Source organism: Danaus plexippus, assembly GCF_018135715.1.
Source record: "Danaus plexippus chromosome 18 unlocalized genomic scaffold, MEX_DaPlex mxdp_35, whole genome shotgun sequence".
In the NCBI taxonomy this organism is placed as follows: domain Eukaryota; kingdom Metazoa; phylum Arthropoda; class Insecta; order Lepidoptera; family Nymphalidae; genus Danaus; species Danaus plexippus.
In genome coordinates, this window is record NW_026869854.1 from 841,977 (window position 1) to 858,025 (window position 16,049).

A 16,049-nucleotide genomic window follows, 5' to 3' on the forward strand; every position below is an offset into this window, starting at 1 on the left:
ATGGGATTGCGTTGTTTTTCCGTGGTCAAAAGTAACACATGTCCTTTTTTAAGTCTCAAACTATCTCCTTACCAAATTTCATTTAAATCTGTTCAGTAGTTTAGCCGTAAAAGCGATCGGTCCATCTGAATTTTCCCATGGGAATGCGTCATTTTCTCGGGGTAAAAAGAAGCCTATGTCCTTTCTCGGGTATCAAAATATCTCCATACAAAATTTCGTGCATATTGTTTCAGTAGTTTAGGCGTGATTGAGTAACAGACAGACAGACAGAGTTACTTTCTCATTTATAATATTAGTATGGATTATATAAATTGTTATGGTATTACTGAAGCTTCGAACTTATTCATATTTATGTGCGATACGTCAAATTCTGCTCACATTATAGATTCATTAATTATAACCGGTATTTAAGTATATAATTCTTAATTTAATTTCAAGAAATTTATTTTAAATTATTCAAATGGTTTTAATAATATTTTCAACTTCATGATATCAAAGGTTAGACAACTATTAACAACTTCTTTTGGGAGAGATATTTAATGTCTGTATCGATTTTCCGATCGCTTGCCCACAGCCCAATGTATGAAAAGCCACGGTCACAATCATGTTTGTATACGCCAGATAATTGTAAAGGAATATTACTCTTAATCAGCCTCAACTATGGGCTTACTTGTTTATGTCGTTTATATATTATTTTGATGAAAACTTTCGTTATTTTTTTTATTATTCTATCAGAATTTCACTTCACGTTTGCTAGTATGGCAGGTGTTCGATCAAATGTGGGTAGTTTTAAATGGTTCTTGTGATGCTATCTAGGTACGAGAAGGTTGTTGATACTAAGGCCACGCTTTACATGATTTAATCAGCTTCTAGATTTTTAGCATCTCAAAGGAATTACGCCCTCTGAAACAAAGATTTGTCAACAGTTGCTAAGAAGGACGGGCAGTGTGATTTCCCATTGAGATACCTCTCTGTAAGTGTTAGTTTCCAATAAACAGTATGTATGTGATTGCATTTTAAATATTCATTAGTTTTATTATTTTTAGTTAAAAAAATAATGATAATGAAAATAAACGTACAGGCACTAATAACTAATTTAATACTTTGACTAGAAATTGCAAATTTAAATAAACAAATAAAAAATCTAGATTTTAAGAGTACGTAGGTGTATTAAATGAATTTATTATTTTTGTTTTAAAACAGAAATACGAAATATATGCCAAAAACACGTTTACATACATGAACTATACAAAACGTGAACACGAAATGAGATCCTGGTATGAAAAAAAATAATTAAGTTCTCCTTAATTAACAGAGATTAAGTCAAGCAATCCACAGATATATTTTTCTCATTTCGCTCACGTTGTGGAATGTGAGTTCAAAGGGATTAAAGACAAAGACTCTCTCGCTTTTTATTTTTAATCGCAAACTTATTTGAAATTTCTTGTACATTTCTTTCTACATTCACTTTTTTAAGTCGTTTACAAGGAACCAATACAGGGGATGAAAGAGATACGATATTAAAAACGTATACTATATGCTAGGTACATGCGTGTGTTATGTGTACAAAACGATGCTACATATATAAAAGAAAATCGTATTGGTTAAAGCATTTATACCTTAAAAACGGCTGTACCGAATTGGCATAAAATTGGTGTGGAGATAAGGTGGAAACAGAAGACGTACATACTCACATAGGATGGCTGGATGGCATTGATAAAAGAATAAAATTGAACTTAATATAATCCAAAATCTCCTTATTTGCTGCCTCCGAGGAGGAAGTTCGCCGGGTCAGCTATACTTTTCTAATTAACGTTAACGCGTACGAAGTCACAGCCAAAACTAGTATAAAATAAACCAGAATATTATAAACCACTTGACTTAGTAGATATGGATGATGACGATTTTAGAATTCGTAAAAATATGAGGTCTTACTTTTACTTGATTCCTAAATGTTTTGTGGCTTGTAGAGCTTTTAAGCTTTGTGATATTTACATTTCATAACCAGCGGCTAATTGACAAGGGATAAGGGTGTAAAACGAAAACATACTACATATATTATTATCCATATTAATCCTTCTAGTGTATTCATTAATTTAAATTGAACTGCTTCTTTCATAAATTAATCAAATAGATAACAATGTTCTCACACGCCGTCAAAGGCGAGAGAAATAAATATTGTAGTGTTTATTTTGCTTACACCCTACTTAATACATTGAAATTTTGGTTATAATATTTTGTTAAAACAAACATAGTTATATTAAACAAACACAGTTATAAATTAAATAAACAGAAATGTTGAGAGTAATTTTATATTTACTAATTACGTATGAATTAATATATGAAAAAAAAAAAAGATTACAATAAAGCCTTTGAAGAAAATTTATTCAGATTGAATGGTCATATAAGTGAGGCGCGTTTATCGAAAGTCTCTTAGACGCGAGTGCCAATCTAAGATGTATAGCTGGTGTATCTGTCATCTTCTACAGACAATTGATAGAAAGAGACGGACTCTTGTTCATTTATCTTAACATCGTCTTTATACATAAAATCGGTTTAATGAAATGAATATTTTTATTCAATTATCTTTACGCTTTGACTTTGCTATGAGTCACTTCGAAAAATTTATTTTGAAAAATAACGTAGCAGTTTTAATTATTGTAAACTATGGGTGTACCTTAACTTGTGCATGATATTTCTTGCATATTGAGATTATATTTAATATTTTTTTCAGTATATATATGTACATATAGATAGAAGTAGGTATATATTGAAATTATAACGTAATTTTGTATGTAAACTAATGATTATGAACAATATTTTCTTCCAAAGGTAGAAATCCTTTAATCATTTATAAACCAGGCTTTGCTGGAATAAAAGGTTTCTATCTGATTTCATCTATGAAAATGAGAAGCCTCAAGCAGCTTCCCCTGATATTAAGATTGGCGAATAGAGTAGAGAGCTTATCAGAAGTCTGTTGTTAAGATAATTTATCTTTCTTAATAAAATAAATGAAAATACTAAGGTGTAGTTAGCAATCGAGAAACGAAAATTTGACACATAATAAGATTCTCGTAGATAACAAAAATAAATTACACCAACAAATTTTTTGGGTGTATCTATTATATAAAACAAATTTGTTATAATAAGTAATGTTAATAATCATTTACTAAGTGCGATTTACTCATATTTACACGACATTAGTGTATCCTAGTGTCACATGTTAAATTTTCACGTAATAAATATTAAACAGATTTATTTGCTTATTTAAATATTTAATATTTTTACTCACAAAGGTATAAAGTATTGATTTCATCAAATTCCTATTTGAAAGTGAACATAACATTGTAGTCTATTGGATTATATATATGATATATAATAAAAAAAAATTAAATGATCGAATAAAAGTTTATAAGTCAACACTGTTCTTATATAAATACAATATATATATATATATATATGTATGTATGTATCTCAAAGGTCATTCAAACAATAGAGAGAGCTGAATCGCTAGCAGCCGTACGATAATATGAGAGCCGACAACTCCTTCGTATCGGAACGTCTAGCGCAGGTTTATTACATTATATTAGCATAAAACCAATATCCTGCACAGCCGGTCCACAGACACCTTTAGAGCCTCTCTCCAGAACAGCCTAGTAGTTATTCCGAATTCATCTTATGACACAGCTTGCAGGGACTTGTTCGTGGTAATATTCCACTGGCTACCAAACAAAGATACCTACACTAGTTTCAAGTGTTTGCTGAATAAAATCTTCTCCGACAAACCCGTATGGCTTGGCTAAATTAAACTTTGGCTAAATACATGCTTTTAGATTTAATCTATTTCTTTTTACTAGTTTATTCCTGTTTATATTACGTAACTCTTCCTTATCTTCCATAAATTTTTTGGTTATTAAATTTAACCATAAAATAAATAATGTGTGTTTCTCAAGCGAAGGCCACTAAAGTTCCGTGGCAATACAATCTACTTTTAGATCTTCTAAATAAAAACATTGTTTTTAATTTATTTGAAGTACTATAATGTATGCCCATCTTTATGTATTTTCTTATTAAAATGTTATTATAAAATAGATACTGGAAGCTTACATATATATATTTAATTATGAATACATCTTAAGTACATATATTTTTCCCTACTTTTTAACGGATCCCTTTTAACCCTTCTCTTATAGGATTTTTATTTCAATCTTCGAAACGTTAAATACAAAAAAACAAAGTGGTGAGAGGAAAGTGAGCTTAAAAGGAGGTTTGTAGATAAAGGACTTTTTAATTACAAGTCAATTGACCTGCACTAGGTAATAATATGGAGATTTAAAATGTAGAAACATGAATATATAGGGTTTTCCATTAAGGGCGCTTGATCTTTGAAATGCAAAAAAAAATACATGTAGGAAAGATATTTGCGAAATTTTTTTTTTTATTTGGAAGGTTATGTATGGAATATGACATCATTCAAATGACCGCCACGGCTTCGGTTGGTGGCGCGCACACGAAAGGTCCAATTTTCGATGACTCTGGCGCACAAATCGGGCTGTATTTGATCGATGGCGTGGCGTATGTTGACTTTGAGGGCATCGGTGGTTTGCGGCTTGTTGGCGTAGACCTGCGACTTAAGAAAACCCCACAAGAAAAAGTCCAGCGGGGTCAAATCGCACGATCTCGGTGGCCAGTTCACGTCGCCTCCGCGCGAGATGACCATGTCCAGAAACTGCTCGTGCAGAACTTCCATCGTAGCGTGTGCTGTGTGGCACGTAGCGCCGTCCTGTTGAAACCACATGTTGTCCAGATCCATATTCTCGATTTCAGGCCAAAAGAAGTTGGTTATCATCGACCGGTATCGCTCACCATTGACGGTGACGGCCACACCATTATCGTTTTCGAAAAAATACGGACCAATCACGCCTCCGGCCCAAAATCCGCACCAAACAGTCACTTTCTGCGGGTGCATTGCCACTTGGTGAACCTCGTGTGGATTGGTCTCGTCCCAAATACGGCAATTTTGCTTGTTGACATAGCCATTCATCCAAAAATACGCCTCGTCGCTGAAGATGATTTTTTTGCCAAAATCGGCGTCAACTTCCAACTGCTCTAATGCCCAGTCAGCGAACACACGGCGCTGTCTATGGTCATTAACCTTGAGCTCTTGGGTCAGCTGGATCTTGTACGGGTGCAGGCTCAAGTCACAACGCAAAATTCGCCAAGTTGTCGTCTGCGAAAGGCCGAGTTCCTGTGCCCGACGCGGAATTGACTGCCGCGGGTTTTCGAGGACACTGTCGCGCACAGCGGCGATATTCTCGGCAGATCTCGCGTTACGTTGACGCACGGGAACCGGCTGATTGTTAACTGACCCGGTTGACTCGAATTTGTCCACCAATCGACGGATAGTCGACTCGGCAGGACGATCATCGCGACCGTAAAACGGGCGAAGTGCGCGGAACGTTGCTCGAACTGAAGACCCATTTTCATAAAACAATTTTATGATTTGCACGTGCTGCTCGACACTGTAACCTGCCATGGTGGTTTGGGAGGACGGAATGAATATAACACACTGCATTTGACAGCTGTCACTCAAACAACATGGCTGCAATCAGCTGTCAAAGTTCAAGCGTCCCTATTGGAAAACCCTATAAATACTCCATACTTATTTGTTTATAAATTTATTTGAAAATGCTGCTTTCCTCATATTTTTCTTACTGGCTCTAGAAATAATGTACAACGTCAGTTTTAATATTGCAAGAGCAAATCATTTTCTTGTAAGAGAAAAACTGTTAAAAGAATAAAAAATTAAATAAAAAGCATAATACACATCAAAACTTCTAGGCGATAGTACAAAAGCTACCCCATATAATGTGAGGCGAGAACAAAAGAGTACTTTTTGTGTGATTGTTCATTCTGTTTCAGGGTAATCTACATTCACACCCATATAAAAAGTGGGTAAAGTCTGTTTCATTGTTAACGATTACCCCGGGGTAATTTGTATTTTTTCAGTTCGATTCAGACACGTAACTATTCATTTTCTCATTTGAAACTCTTTATAAAAATGAACAATCGTGATTTTTAAATAATTTTTGCATACATTTTTAATGGGTTCTGTTGTTATTTGACTTGTAATAAAATATAAGTAAAGGAAATATTGTTATCATAACACACCTACCTGTCTTCTATTTGGAAAATTATTTCTTTGTTAAAATTTTCCTTTTAATTTAACCTTTCCCTGTTCAATTAAGTTAACCCTTGTATTTTCAGTTGATGAATCTTTGTCGAGTTTTGTACGTTTGTTTCAAAAATACTGTTTACACTAAATAATAATGGCCGGAGTTTTGTTTATATGGTCACACGTCAACTATATGATTACTGCAAATTTTCTTCGTCACAATACATACGAAGGGGTCGTAGCCATTGCAAGTCGTTGCTTTTTCTTAAATCTTCTCAAATTATAGTATAAACGTAGGCTATTCAACGAAAAACGGAATACGCTTCGTTTTTAGTGTGACGAATCAGATTTGTGCTAAGCATACAAATTTTTCCAAAAGATCATGCAATAGAAAATACTTTATAATATATCAAATATGTTGTTCATGAATTGTATTTAGAATTAACATTTAAGTTTCGAAAAGATGTTCGAATTTTATGAATTTACCAAACAGTATATCCGGGAATTATATTTGTTCCCTTATTAGTCACAGTTCATTGAACTGTACATTTCTGAAAAGAGAAATCTAAAATTTTAAAACGCTGACTGAATTTCGTTTAAAAATGTCGTTGAAGGAACTTTCCTCTGTCACTGTTTGTTTAAGAGAACAAGTGTAATAGAACGCAGTCGTACAAATGGGAAAACTTTAAATAGAACGAGCGGTAATTTGTCGTTTATCTATCGTTTTTGACTTTATTGTTATTTGAGAAACCATAAACTTTTAGTTTTATTTATGAAAAAATATAGTTTAAATTATAGGTTAAATCTTGACTATAGTATAAGTTTAAGCTGTAGGAAAAAATATATATTTATCGTTCGTAGTTTACATGGTTTTTAATACAAACTTGTTTTTATTACAGAACATGGCGCTACACAGATTAAAGGAGGCTACATGCTTCGATACAAACGTAAGTTGAGTTCATTCTCAGTATAAAGACTTTTATTATATTGTTTTTAATATGTATAATATATGTATATACACACACACACACACGCATACAACTATATATTTGTTTGAAAATTTTCATAAAATTCAAAATAACTTTCCTAATTTGATCACAGTATTTTTGTATACTTCAGTTTTCATTCACGTACATTTTTTTTTAACTTAAGGAAAATTTATTAACGTTGCAAACAATAATCATTTGAAATATATTCTGGGTCCAGCTGAACAAACAGACAATCTAATTTAAATGACAAAGATTATGTCAGGTATCAACCCAGTTCAGATTCTATAAAGCCTCAAACAGACTGTCACAAAACCAGCTAATTTTAGACAAAAGACCGGTTGATCTCCTAACCTGAATCTTCCAAGAATAAAGGTCTACACTCGCGATAGAAACGTTATGAAATTGATTATATTAATAATTCAAGTTCATTTGATCTGAAAGCCTGTAACTGTTATATATTTCATCTTAACAATGAAATACGCTTAATACCTTCTCGCCAATAATCAGAAGAGCACCAAAATATTAAATTAAAAATGTTATTATATTTGAAATACGGCAAAATATTGATTTATTTGAAAAATCAAAAGATATTACAGCTATTTAAAATAAAATGTATATAATTTTTATATGGTATTGAAATAACCTGGACAAAATATTTGTCAGGTCCCTGTTAATTAATGTGATTTTGTTGCATTTACAACCTTTTTTCTTTTCCTTTATTTTTATCATTATAACATATATTAAATAAATATAAATAGCTTTCGTTACCTCATATCTAAACTAGACAAAACTGCTAATTGATGAAGTTGAATTAAAAGAAACTTCTTAATGTTTGTATGTTATATTTATTAATAGGTAAGAATTTTGAAATAACGTTAAGGCTATAGGATTAAAACCAATACTATCAAAGCACAAAGTACTCATAAATAATGTAGTCACATGAGTTATGGTGTCTTTTTATGTGCAAAGCAACAAGCAACAGAACAACATTACGTTCCCAATAACTTTTGTCAGTCGTAGACAACAATCAACACAAGGTATGGATGTCAGATTTGACTTGCATAGCGTCATGTCCATAGACCTTTCACAAAACACGTACAGGTAGGTGTAGGAGTGCCCTAGTTCCTACATAACAACAGCTTCTACAGTGACCTACATCTTCCGACAACGCATAGCATTTTAAACAGCTATCTAAGGGATCTTCAATACAGCCGCGAATCATTCACACTCTTCTAGAATGAGTTATCAATCTCATGTATTCCATATTCAAAAATCAATGACACGACTTATAAGAATTTATATTATTTACAGTGGTCGTATACAAAGTCGATACATAAGTTATTAAAAAAAATGTTATTTTGTTAAATATATAAAAATATAAAGTATTACATGTTTATATCAGAAGAAATATATAAGTATCACAAACGTTGTTAAAGTTTATTATTGGCTGTCAGAATAATATATGTATACAATGATAAGTTTTTTACTGTAGTGGGATTAGAAAACCGTCATACGGGAACCCAAGCTACCTAGATAGTAATGGAAGGGCATTTTTTTCCCTAGACCAAAAAATATAATTGCTACTCTGCTATAGTCTTTTTAATTGGCTCTTCTCAAACCTCGTTGTGAATAGTTCTATGTATAAGAATATTTTTATTATAAAACTTTTTCATTTCCTCACATCCATCTCATCTGTTTCTTTGTTGTCTCCTGTCAATGGAATATTTCCATAAATAGTGTCGGATTACGCACTCCTACTATAGATTGAGACAAAATGTTGAAGAGGAAAATCTTAATAGATTATAGGAGACCATTTTAAGAGTTAGTAGCATATACACATACACACAATTTATTTCATATTCATCATATTTAATAATGTCTCCGTAACCTTCGAGTCGTTGGTATGGACCCATTTTATATTGGTACAATCTCGTATTTCCCTCCGTTGGCAGACATTCATCAAGTTCGTATATTTTATATGTAACCGATAATCCATTCGCCTTTGTGAGATTTATATTATTAGGTATATTTCTCTGGATCGTTAGTACATCGAAGCCGGATTTAAATCTTTCCCAAAAACGATAATTGAATTATTTGCTTTGAAATCATTTCGTAATATATTTCTTATAAATACGATATTATTTTTAAAAATAATATCCGCTTATTTTGCTCATTCAACAACTTTTCTACTTTTCAATGTATACAATTGAATAAAACAGTAAGAATACAGTCTTTGAGAAGACTATTCTCGAAGTTTTCCGCATCATTTTGATAGCTCCTGTGATATTTTTTGTCGTCTCACTTAGATTGAAATCCCACTGATATTTGATGCCATCGCGTGACGGCCAACAAATAGAGCATTCGCGAAAATATTCAAGGAAATACTAAACGTACAAACGTTTCGTAATTCAGATAGTATTCTGTGTTTGAGGATTAAAAAAAATATTTCTTTACTCACCAGAACATTTTTTATAAAAGTTTTAAATGTCTCAAGATATATCAAATAATAAACTAACGATCTATGTTAATTATTCAACCATAGCATCTGGGTACCTGGATGAAGCTGCGGGTAGCAGTTAGTAATTAATATTTGCCGTCACCAACAAATATTAATATCTGTAAACATGATACAGCATCTGATTGGTGGTTATAAACGAGATCCCATCTTTGCAATTACGTGATTGGTTTATTCATAGAGATAGATGTAGTGCCGTTGATATTTTCAAAATGTTTTCATCAAATAGATTTGTTTGTTGTTCTTTGCTTCTGTTTAAGCCTTGTCCTTAGTACATTTACATTTAATAATAGTTAGTATAGACTATAAAACTCGTATTGATGATGTTGATAAAATATCTAACTTGAATATCGACTTCAATAGTACAAGCTGATCGTTATGAAACTTCAGTTGGAGGGCCGTATATTGACATTGAAAGAGTGACTTCCAAGTATCTAATCCTATTATTAAAATGCATTTTGTTGTTAATCTGTTCATAAATTATAATTGTTTCTTCAATTAAAAAAAGAATAATCTAATTTTGATTCTTTATACATTCTTATATTAAAAAGAGAAGAAAAATTAAATCAAACCATAATGAAAAATATGTATGTATTTATATGTAAATCACGCTCTCATCTTTTAAAGTATTAATTAATATAATATTCCATAATAATAGCGAAATCTTTAAATGTTATGGGTTTTGCAAAAATGGTCCCTTAAGATCTACCCTTAGGTATCTTTTTGCTTTATTTTAATCTTGAAGCAATTTATAGTATGAAACACATCAACATTATTATTTTTATTCATAAGAATAGTAAAGTAATTAAGAAGATAACATACAATATTTACAGAGGAATCGAAAATAAAATCAGGAGACAAGATTTAATCTGTTAGTATAAAATTAATCTAAGGACGCGGAGATTTTTCAAAGATCACGTTCTCTACCGGACATTGGGAACGCTAATTTATTTGTTTATTTAAAGTATAATAAACAACATGTAATTTTTATAACTGATATATGTCCTGTACTTCGTGAACAAAGGTTTTTTGGAGCTTTGTTGCCAAGACTCTAAATAAAATGAGAAAATATATACAAAATAATAATTGATTCCAACAACAAACTATGCCTGTCTGTTTGTTTAATCAGATCTAAGAATATGTCTTAGTTGCAATAAATGGGAAGATGACAAAATAAGTATTTAAATTAAAAATACATTTTTAATCAAAAATGAACGTTTCGTTTCTTCTCATGAGAGTCGAATTAGAATAAAAAAAAACTCAAATTTAAACCCAAAATATGTTTCGGTAAAGTTTGTAATATTTCAAGCAATTTTTTTTATTATATTACTTTTTAACTCTCATAAGGAATAGTCTGTGTTTTAATCTTGAATCGGTTCAAGTCGTTCATAATATATAAACTGTTAGGTAGCTTATTTTGTATTAACCATTTTGTTCCAGGTAAATACTTGTGGAACACGTGGTCTGAGGAGTGGGTGGTGCTCTACGACGACTCCACCATGGCCTGGTTCAAGGTTAGCGCTTTATGTGTTTCTGCACATTGACCTAATTTCCAAAAAAATATCCGTTTTTTAAATTCGGCTGGACAGTGTTTAACTAACATTCCACTCGTTGCAAAGTATTGTTAGACGCGTTAAGTTTGACATATTACTTATTGGTAGGTACATATTTTAAGATTTCTTAAATATTAATGACGTATTATTTAGTATTGAAATTGAAAAGATGTGGTTTTTTCACCCGGACGTGTTATAGCAAACTGTAAAAAAAGTGATATTTTTTTACCACTTTCAAAATACCTTAAACTAAAAGTTACATTATATTTTGTTTGTATTATTTATTACTCAAGAATTTCATTTATATCTGTTTATCCAAGAATTTTGCCATCTTTGATAACCCTTTATTAAAACAAATTAATTAAAAATTATCTTTTAATTGTGTTTGAAAAAATAAACAGCGAACTTGAAATACCGTCGTCCGGTTTTTTTTTTTTATAACAAAAAGATTTTTTTATTATGTGAAATTTATGAAATACACGTAACATATTTTAGAGCAAGTAATAAAAATGTACCAAATTTATTTATGTACGATTATCCAAACTACTACTTAAGATGTCACCACAAAGAAGATATGGAAAAATTAACGTACATACAAAAAAATATTTTTTATATTAATATATTATAGGACTTATAACACTTGAAATATTTTCTAATTATCATTATAATGAGGCTATCCAAAACCCATTAAAGACGGCCGCTCGTCAATCCCTGAGACAGGTGTCTATGGAACAGAAAAAGGCTAATCTTTACAATAATTGAATTCAAAGACTATTCATCACCGGCGAAGAGTCTCGACGCTTTCATTCAATCCGATAGACTTGAACTGATGATGTCTCCGAGTATCTTTCATTTGATGCGATCGATAACAGTCGTATGAACCAGTTGTAATAATATTATATATCACCCTCAATACGCCCTGTCGGTGTCACTCATATAGTATGCGTGATTCATCCTTGCTACTAATAATGCATGACATTGCTAGTGAACACGACTACTACTATACAGACTGAAACGAACGAGTTTATACTTTATGTACAACAACTATAACCGTCTCATATAACGAAAATATATTACTTTATGAAGTACAAATCAACGCTATATTTTCCTCCTAGAATTTCATCATGATTGTATTAAGACGAAAACAAAATCATACACTCGATAAAACCAGACGTAGGTGCTCGTGACTTGCGATGGTTTTCGATTTCTTGATTGAGAAACTTCCACACTCCGACCCATGGGTACGAAACATTTAGCGGAATACGCTAGTAGGTTACGTGTTCATTTGTTTAATTAAATATTGTTTGTATTGGCTGTAAGCAGGCTCTGTATATTTCTTTCATACAATGATAAATCCAAAGAAAGAATATTCATGCAGTAAATATTACAAAATAGTGTCGTTTATTTTAATGTCCTCGTTAATTCCGAATAATGTGTTACCAGTGACAAGTTATAGTTGTCAATTCATTTGGAAAATATCATAAAGCTTATTTTCTTTAGAAACAATTATATGATATATTTAAAATCTATTTTTTAAGTTAAAGAGAAATACAATAATTCCTACCCGTGCATACGAAACAGCGACAGCGAAGAATTTAAATATTAATTTTATTTCTATAACGATGTTAAAGTGAAGTTCTTTTCAAACAACTATTCAAAGCTGAATGAATTCTAATTGAGTTATACATTTTATTTTTAATAATAAAACTTAGAACTTCTTAAAAACTTTATTAACAAGCCTTGCATAAGATAAATATAATATTAATAAATACATACATTTCGGTTGAATTCATTCAGATTTTGTTTACGGTTAACAGAATCCATCACATATTCTGTAAACGTCTGTGAGACATCGCTGTCGCTTGAATTGAAGGCTTTTTTCGATTTGTGTGATACTCAATGAAGTGGAATTGGAAGTCTGTAGACGAAGGGTATTAGTTTCTACTTTAATATACGAAGTGTTTATATAAATAATCTTATACACTTTATATTTTGAAACAAATGTACTGTTCACGACTTTTATGAACGAGTTTTTTTATTATTAAATGCAATAAAATCAATGTCATTTAAGCAATAACTGTTTTTCGATTATTTTGCGTTTAAAAAATGGCGATGTTTTGTCGTTTTGTGTTCGGTAACTTAAAAATAATCGTCGAAGTATTTAAGATAGATATTGAAATAAAATATAGAAACAATATTAAATATATTGTAGTGCTCCGAGTTGTCAAGTAGATGTGGGAAAAAACTTAAACCAGATGAGGGACGGGCAAGTCCCAGCCAGACGCCATTATCATATACTCAACATAATAATGATACAAAAATGAAGCGAACTCAGAAAATAGAATACACAAAGACAACATACCTTTTTTATTATAAGAAGAAAGATTAGAGACTCATTACTAGACTATTAAAAAACAAAATATTAGATTCTTTAATAAACAAAAGTTTCACTTAAAAAATACTTTTAAAATATTTTTGCTACCTTCCAAGATATAGAATATACATTTTATTGAATGTGTTTCTGATCTTGCGTCAGAACTAACTTCTCGGAGGAAATTGTTTCTTATTTTGTGTTTGTTAATGTCAAAAGTTCAAAAGTTTGTAAATTGGAAACTCAGTGACGGTTGCCATTGCTACCGGAATTGTATCTATAGCTGTAGGAATAACGTTCTTAACTATAGATAACATAATATTAGATATGATGACAATAAACCTGTATGGTGGTCGGAAATCTTATCTATTCTGAATCTTTTTATATTGTAGTTAAATCCAAAAATTAAATCCATTTAAAATATCATCATTATTTACTTATATTTGAATGCAAGTTAAAAATTTAACTTAACGTTTGCGGTAAATTGAAATAGATAGGGATTTTTTTGATTATAATAGTTTAAAATTTTAAAAGATCTGGGTGTGAATTCTGTCATCTAATTATAAAAATTAAAAACTACGCCGTTTTTTTAATAGTTTTGATATTGAACCTTTTTCTACTATTTAAAAATAACAGTTATATATATACATATATATATATATATATATATATATAAAGAGAGAGAGAGAAGAAAAATTTACTTAATACCACTGTTTGTGATAGTTATCTTGAGAAACTTTGTGATTTATATCATCGAGTACTAAAAATGCTGATGTCCCTCGATCAATAACTCTATTGAATGAAATAATTTTACGATACTTTTATGGAACTATTATCTTACATCACACATAAATAACAAACGTTCATAGGAGATCCACATATTATTATCCCTCGCCCATAAATCTCTGATTCCAATATCAGAAATCACAGACTGAAGACTAAGCGAGCTCGGAAATGATGGCCGAAAAAGTTGTTATAACTTCAGAACAAGTTACAGTCCAAGTTAAAAGTTGTTACCGCATGTAATAGTTCAATTACTATTATAAATTTTATGAGGAAACATAAAAGAATAACCTTTATCTGTATCTGAACTGGTGGAGGGTGGAGTGGGAGAAACGATCAGTTACTGAACTAACTGCATCGCTGTTGTACATACTACGAAAAACTTATTTACCCGCCTTCTTACTTCTTTATTGGGTAATAAAATTTAAACGAAATATTTAAATCAGACAAACAATAGAAATCTTTATATTCGATTATGACGCAAAAAATCTAAGCTGTGTTATTGTTATATAAAAATTGCTAACTTACAACTTATAAAACAATATTTTTGGCTGTTTTCGACATAAAATATGTCCATTATATAAATTATAGTTCACTGTTCCTACTTCCTAATCACTCTTCTTTGTTTCTTTATTCGTATTGATAGCTATAATATCGGATATTATTCTAAAAAACAAGATAGTTATCAACATTATTAAAATTTTAGGCTATAACATTTAGAAAAGAGTGTATGAGTTTACAATATATAAGCGGAAGTGAAATAAAATGTTTCTTGAGACGTGTAGTCACAATAAGTGATTGCTTTTAGTATAAGACGTAAGTGTAATCTTTAATTCAAGTGATAAAAATGTATGAAAAAAATTTTACGTACCTACATAAATAGAGTTGTAAAAAAAAGTCATCTCAATATAATGGTAATTGTATAGTGTACGAAAGTATTTTAAGTATTATAACAGGCTATTAATCACGGTTCTGCCGAAAAATTAAAGATTTTTGTTTGAATGAAAAACCTGTCTTCATTACAAACTTATTCGTTTGAGTTTGTCGCATAAAAAGTATAATGTTTTTACTAACGACCCCAGTGTTTAATGTACAAAACCTTAACAATTACAACAGGTCAAAAAAAACGCAAAACGCGAACTAAGGTAATAGAAGTCTAAATAAATGTGTTTTTTTTTTTTTTAATAACTGAATTAGACTGGAAAAGAAATGCCAGCATAAACGCTGGCATTTCGTTATAATGTTGTGATATGTTTAGTTATATATATATATAATTATTTAGGTACATCACCGTCATCACAACGTCTATGTTTGGTTGAGTGAAGATATAATCGTATTTATATATAATTTAGTTGAATTTTAAATAAAACATAAAATGCGGACCAGGTCCGGGGCGTAACTGCATATGTATATTATAATAACAAGATTTTTTCTTACTCAGAAAAAGAAAATATTTCAAGATTATTAAAACAAAATTAGGTTATACTTCTATTACTCCCTACGTTCTGTCTCTCCAATCAGTTATCAGGAGCTCTTCATCCAAATTGAGATTTTTTTATAATAGTTTCCCTAAAGTAACTTCTTGCAACACTACTTATTTTTCTAAACTATAGTCTCTGTTCGAGTAATCTCATTGTTCCATTTTTTGTCTATCTGATTGTGA

At 30.8% G+C, this 16,049-nt stretch overlaps 1 protein-coding gene and 1 long non-coding RNA gene across 2 annotated transcripts in view; one reads left to right on the forward strand and one right to left on the reverse strand.

Moving 5' to 3' along the window:
- LOC116772972 (uncharacterized) overlaps nucleotides 1-16,049 on the forward strand; it is a 45,089-nt gene that overhangs the window by 12,893 nt on the left and 16,147 nt on the right. Inside the window, exons 3-4 of the mRNA XM_032665311.2 lie at nucleotides 7,075-7,122; nucleotides 11,120-11,193. Coding sequence (XP_032521202.1) covers nucleotides 7,075-7,122; nucleotides 11,120-11,193 — 122 coding nt within the window. The remainder of the gene's footprint in view (nucleotides 1-7,074; nucleotides 7,123-11,119; nucleotides 11,194-16,049) is intronic.
- On the reverse strand, nucleotides 11,826-12,221 carry LOC116772973 (uncharacterized). Its single transcript, XR_004353679.2, has 2 exons — nucleotides 12,140-12,221; nucleotides 11,826-11,956 (listed from the first exon to the last, which is right to left on the reverse strand). It is a non-coding gene; the product is annotated as an uncharacterized LOC116772973 (long non-coding RNA).